The following is a 6,675-nucleotide window of genomic DNA, read 5'->3' on the forward strand; positions in this document are numbered from 1 at the left end:
ATGAAAACCGTCAGTTTCTCTATTAAAAGTTTCTCCATCCACACAATGTCCGCGTTTTTCTAGAAATACAGCAGGCATATTGGCAACTTCCGTGGCTACAATGTTGCAATACGGAACAAAACTCTGCCTGGTGAACCGGATATTGCACGTTTATCCTGATCACAACCCGTTCAAGATCGGACGACTTCTGTATATTTTTCTCTTCATATTTTTTAGTTCAAGAATATATACTTTATTTGTGAAATTTGTGCCCAAGACGAGTTTTTGAGAAGAAACACGAGTTGGAATTTCACTATCAAGATTGATTTTGCCGGTTTGCGCAGGTGCAGTTTTGTTCCCTATCAATGCTTATTACAACCATATCATCATTTGAAGTTTGAATACATGTAAATCCTAAAGCTTTTAATTAATGTGCTTCATTTTCAGGTTAAAGGTCTATCTATCCCTTTCACATTTAACCAAACAGTGAGGATGGCATCTAATGTTACAGCTCAATCAGTGCTGGAGAAGATTAGTGTGGATCATCTGGAATGCTCCATCTGCACCAACCGTTTCAGGCAGCCCAAACTGCTGGACTGTTTGCATAGTTTTTGCCTGCAATGCCTTCAAGAGCTCAGACAGAGCCAAGATGGGGTTGGGATCTGGGGTTGCTGATCTCCCTAATAACTTTGCATTCAGTGCCCTGGAGGAGGAAGTTACAATGCAGGAAAAGCTACTGGAAGGTCAAGGGTCAGACATCAAATGTCAAGCCTGTGATGAGGAGAATCAGGCTATTTCAAGATGCATGGACTGTGATCATTTCCTGTGTCAAGAATGTCAAAAGGCACATGGACGTATGACTTTGATGAAATCTCACAAAATCTACACACTGGCTCAACTTCAATCAGGACAAATTGTTTATAACAGTAAACTAAGAGATGAAGTTCCAAAATGTTGCAAGCATCCAGATCAGAATCTCAATGTGTACTGCAACTCATGTGAGCAAGTCATATGCACAACTTGCTCCGTACTTGATCATGCCAAACACTCACTCACTGGATTATCTGAAGCTGCAGAGAAATGTAAGAAGAAGGTCACAGAAATGGTCCAAAAAAGTGAGAGCACAAAAACTGAATTGATCACCACTATCAAGGAGACGTCTAAATCTCGCAAGGATTTGGACAACATGTTTGCCAACACTCACAAGAAAATCTCAGAAAAGGCTCAACAGGAGATTACAAAGATCCAAGAGGAGGTTGCAAAGATCCAAAAGGAAGAACAGAAATTAAAGCAAGAGACTGACAGGATTTATAAGGATAGAGTCAGAACATTTGAAGCTGCTCAAGCTAACAACAGGAAAGAGGTGACACAGACAGAGCACAAGCTGGAGGAGGTGAAACAACTCATGAATCAAGCAAGTTGCTATGAGATTCTTGAACTTGAGCAGAAGCTCTTGCATAACCTCAGTGAACTGACAGGGAAACAGCCACAGCAAGTTCCTGACAAGTTGAGCTTCATGGACTTTGAAGAAGGTAAGAGGTCACTTGGGAGACTCATTCTGGAGGAAGAGACAAAGGCTGCAGAAAAGCAATCACCAAGACCTGGAAGATCATGTGTGGAGGAAAAATGGGAACTAAAGACTAATGTCAAGAACTTTAAATTAACAGATGGATTTATAGCACAGGTTTCACCACTCTCTAATAATAAAATAATGGTACTACCTAAAAAATATCTTGGAAAAGGAAAGAGTGGTGCACTATTTACAGCATCAATTCCCAATAGTCACCAGGAACAATCTCCTATCCCACTAAGGCTACAAATCAATGGCCTCACTGATGTAAGGTGTATTGCAGCGAGCAAGGATGAAAAGCTTCTTGTTCTAGATGGTCCAGTAGTCAAGGTCTTCAACAAGCAACATCAGCTCCTCCATCAGTTCACACCAGGTAGAGGGCCAGACAGCCAACCAACATGCCTTGCAGTGGATGACAGCAATCTGATAGCAGTGGGTTACAAAGGCAAGAATGAGATATCTCTACACAACCCAGATGGATCCCTCATCAGGAGACTGCCTGCTCCTATGATTGAGGATTATCTAACAATGTACAATCACCGCCTTATCTACACAAACTGGCTTAACAAACGGTTGGTATGTGTAGACTACTATGGTGCCAGTGTATTCTCAGTAGACATGACCAGCAACATGCAGAGGGATGGGTTGTCATCTGGTGTGTGCTGTGACAGTGATGGCAGCATCTATGTTGCTGTGTATGGACATCCACCGAGTAATATTCTGCATTACAGTCCTGATGGTAAGTACATTGGATGTGCGATCAAGGGATGTGGTTATCCACGTGGCATCACATTCACATCAGGTGGCGATCTGGTAGTGGCTGCAGGAGAGTCTATAAAGATCTATCACCGAGTGTAAGGACAGATTAATTAAAGTGGGGCTATCCAGTGTATCCATGAACCACTTCCATCAGACATGGAACATCGCTATCACTGGGAAAGAACAAGTTCATCCCCATGAACAACATTCTATAATACTGAATATTTGGTTTATTTCTAAGGACTATGGTCTTGGTATGTTTTGCCTCTAATACTTTAACCACTTTCCCTTTGGAAAATCTTAGACTTCAACACCTAGCCTACTTCCTATAAAATCCTAGATCTGGTGGCCCAATAATGAGAGCAAAGGAATGGGGCAGAGTGCGCATTTTAAAAATATTACAAATGAAAGGGAAAGTATTACCACGATAGACTGAGAGCTGGATAGTGTTTAATCAAAATTTTGGGAACAAATCCCCTGATTGTCTTAAAGCATAGTATCATCGAACCTGATCACAGAATGGCCATTCTTAAGCTTCGCTAGATCAGACTAATGCCCTTTGGCGCCATGCCAAATACAGCCAATTTTACATTTAATCAAAATTTTGAGAACAAGAACAAAACCAGTATCATTCGATAGCTTGGAACTCGTAGATTATAGAAATATAACTTAAAAATGATTTTAAATCAGACCAATTAACTTAAGAATGGCCTGAAAAGCGCGGAGGGTGGGCATGGCCGTCACCCCCTCCTTTTTCTTTTTCGCTGATACCATTGCAATGCAACGGTAGAGGAGAAAGTGAAACCAATTTGTATTGATGCCTTAACACTCATGGAATATAAAAATATATCTTAAGAGTGGTTTTAGGTCAGACTAATTGCCTTAAGAGCGGCGGGAAAAGCGTGGAGGGGGCAGGGACTCAACCCCCACCATGTAAATTTTGTGCTCCTATCATCGCAAGGCAATTCTTAAATCCTGCCAAGTTTCTTTGATAGTTGTTCTGATATCTGGTGGTTATTAGTTTCATTGCAATTACGACAAAGTTGAAAATGAAAACCCTGTGCATTCCACTGCAATGATAAATGGATGTTTGTAAATGTGGTTAGTATGATGGATGTACATTTGTAAATTGAAGTCTTGTTTGTTTGACTTTTTTAAATGTAATTTTTTAAATACAATAGAAGATTTACATTCTCTGAATTTGGGGTCCACTTTTTCCTGTCCCTATACGTCTGGCAACTATGATTTTGCAATTGAAGATGCACTCCATTATGTGTGTACTCTTCCTCCAAGATTGCTTCTGTGAATCAAATGACCTAACCAAGAAATATTAATTAGTTTGAAGTCACCTTTAATGCCACTTGAATGGCAAATTATATAAATTCAGAGGTTTAATACAGGGACAGGAAAAATGTCCGACTTTGGACCCTAAATGTTTAGAATGACCTACTTGTGAGAGGTTCCGTACCATTACAATAATAGTTTAGTTTATTCCATAAATGATTGAGGCTTTTGCTTCTTTGAATAAGTATTGGTTTGCTACATGCTGATAGACCAAGTAGTCTAAATGAAGCAATGAACATTTGCTTTAGTTACAGAATATCTCTTCAAGATAACACAGCTTCCATGACAACAATGGCATTTCAGCAAAGATCCAAAGTCTATTATTTTACCAATCAGCATCTCACATACGTTTCAGCTGCATTTTCCACTGGGAATGTGTGACTGCTAGTGTTATTTGCATACATAATGAGGGCTGCCTATTTTACACCGATTATTCAACTCAAAAAGATGTATTTTTATTTCATCATTTATAGACCACTTAATTTGGGAGCAGTTGTTATTGTATCACTAGTTAGTTAATTCACTGTATATTTTGCGGAAGACATTTTTAAAAACCTTTTCTGAGAATGTAGAAACAGCAGCTTCATGAAACACCTGTCTTTTCTGAGGTGTCATTTGTTTACATTTAGGACCATATTGTTTTCGACAAAAACATAATTTCAGAGGTTTCCCCAACATTTATACTTGTACATAACAGTGGAGGGGATTATCAAGTAATCAAATTTGTGAACATATTTTCGCTTGATTTTTGTTATCTCTTGATTGACCGCGTTTGAATATTGTCCAAGTGCTGTGAAAATATATTGCGTACATCACTACAATCTTGGAAAACTAGTCAGGTTTGTTGATGTCTGTTGCCATGTATCGCGATAAGAAAAATAAACATTGAAACAATACCGTTCAGTCAGCTTTCAAAATTGCTATTTTTATCAAAACAAAAAAATGTAGCTAAAAGAAATCGATTGTATGATAAAGATCGCCTCATGGGGTTTTATGGAACTTCAAATGTCTTGGAAAAGTGACACATGAACGATCGAAACTCAGAATTTTTTGGTACCTTAGCCACCACTTGTGACAAGGGAAAAATCACCACTTGGAATTTTTCCCCCAGAAATAAATTTATAGCAATAGCATGTTTAGGGCATACTTATTAAAAAATATATATTTAAAGTAAATATTTCTTTAAATTACATGCATAGAAACAGTTAAACTTAACATCTACCAAGAGGACGCCCCTAGATGTCAGGACCGACATCGTATGGTTTCTGAGTGCACAGTCAAGTTTCCGCCGCACCAATACATAACTTACAAGTATCGCACATTCTATGGGAGTGAAACGTATGTGATCTGGAACTTTCTAAAGGTACCAGCAGCATAACTAGGATTAAGAAATTAAGCTTCAAGGGGGCAGCTGGAGGTTCACCAATTGTTTTAAGGGGGGGGGGGAGGGGCTCTTCTGGTATTAAATGTATCTATTGTGTGTAATTCAAAAATTTTAAGGGTGAGAACGGACACGTTTTTGAATGAAATGAAATACAAAATGGTTTTGTAGTAATGAAGCCTTAACACCAGTCTGACTATTACCCATTGTATCACCCTCTCTGTCTCTGGCCCAACGTCTGATATATCTACGCATGCAAATTTATGCGACCCTGCATACCATGACATCATTTTGTAATTTCATTCTGAAATCTGGACTAAGTTGTTGATTGGTAAATTCTGATGCCATGTTTTTGTAATACAACGGGCACAGAGATTTAATAAAACCCAACATTGGCTTTCAAAACTGTTACGTGAAATTTCTATTTTAGGGCAGCTGCAACCCTCTTTAAAAGGCTTTTTATTTTGGATTAATTTTGTGCACAAACAAATACACAATGCAAGGAGACTCCTTCCTAGCATTCACATTATTGATAGCGATAGGGACAGCTAGGAACCAGTTAAACATATGAGGAGCCTATCATGGTTTGATGGCAAATCATTCAAAATTTCTGGGGTAATTTTTCCAAAACTGAATGTTGGGGGAGCAATTTTCTCCATTTGATGTATCATTTAGAAGTGAATAAAAAAAAGAAATCCCCCAAAAAGTTTTGTTTCCTTGGTAAAATCTTTGATTTCAAGGTAAAACTCGAAAAGAGCACTCATGTAGTGATGAGTTTCACAAGATCACTTTTAGACCCTAATCCACATGAGCTGAAAGTATTTGACCAAAAAGTTGCAATTCTTAAGAACTGTACTCATGTCAAATCTGCACTTTTTTGAGATATTGTGTATTTTTTTTGTGTCTCCGACTAGACAAGTGATGACATAAAGAAATATCCACACGAAAATAGCCCAACCAGCCTTAATATATGAGCAGTAATCTGATTTGCAGGCTCCTTGCCCTGGGCATTTAAGAAAATTTGATATTTTTTCCTGACAAATTCCAATTTTGTCTATTGTATTCTTACTCCCCCCCCCCACCCCCCAAAAAACCACCCCTTTATTTTGCATCTGCAACCCTCCTAGGAAAAGTTTTACTTTGGATTACTTTTGTAGCTCTCATAATAGAAAAATAAAATATACATTCTTCCATGCTCTCATGAACCGGGATCACCATTGGGCAACAAGTGATTGAAACATATAATATATAATTAATAACAAAATGAGCTAAGTTTTGAGGGCAGTGCTTTATTCAAAAGTGAACCAAAAAAATGTGGTACATTTTTTTCAGGCTGAAATATGAAAATCACCAGGGCTGTTTAGTCCCAAAATAGCATTGGTGATGTCTGATTCCATTTCCGTGGGCTGGGGCACCAGGGTCATGGAAACACTGACTGCCATTTATGCACAGGAACCTGCATTGATGTGAGCAGAGAGTACCCTGTACAGTACATGTACATGTATATACACGGACTCCAATAGCTTCTAAAAATAGAACTAGGAATTTACGCACTATGTGCAATCATATGCATTCATGAACATGTACAGTGTATTGTATACACATCAAAGTTGTAAATTGCCTATGTTGTGCGCCATCTTCC

General features: G+C 38.5%; 1 protein-coding gene across 1 annotated transcript; it reads left to right on the forward strand.

Moving 5' to 3' along the window:
* The first annotated feature begins 1,165 nt into the window (after positions 1–1,165).
* LOC119726882 lies at positions 1,166–2,963 on the forward strand. The gene is made up of 2 exons (XM_038198736.1): positions 1,166–1,362; positions 1,969–2,963. Exons 1-2 carry the CDS (start codon positions 1,166–1,168, stop codon positions 2,405–2,407), a joined length of 636 nt encoding a protein of 211 aa, XP_038054664.1. The 3' UTR covers positions 2,408–2,963.
* Positions 2,964–6,675: the final 3,712 nt, after the last annotated feature.

Source organism: Patiria miniata, unplaced genomic scaffold, assembly GCF_015706575.1.
Source record: "Patiria miniata isolate m_02_andy unplaced genomic scaffold, ASM1570657v1 HiC_scaffold_2, whole genome shotgun sequence".
Taxonomy (NCBI): Eukaryota; Metazoa; Echinodermata; class Asteroidea; order Valvatida; family Asterinidae; genus Patiria; species Patiria miniata.

What these genes read in the sequence shown, in the direction of transcription:
- LOC119726882 (XM_038198736.1), top strand. Translation starts at nt 1,166, where the DNA reads ATGTTTGCCAACACTCACAAGAAAATCTCAGAAAAGGCTCAACAGGAG. An exon ending in GTGACACAGACAGAGCACAA is followed by an intron (nt 1,363 to 1,968) that starts GCTGGAGGAGGT and finishes AGTGGATGACAG; the next exon opens with CAATCTGATAGCAGTGGGTT.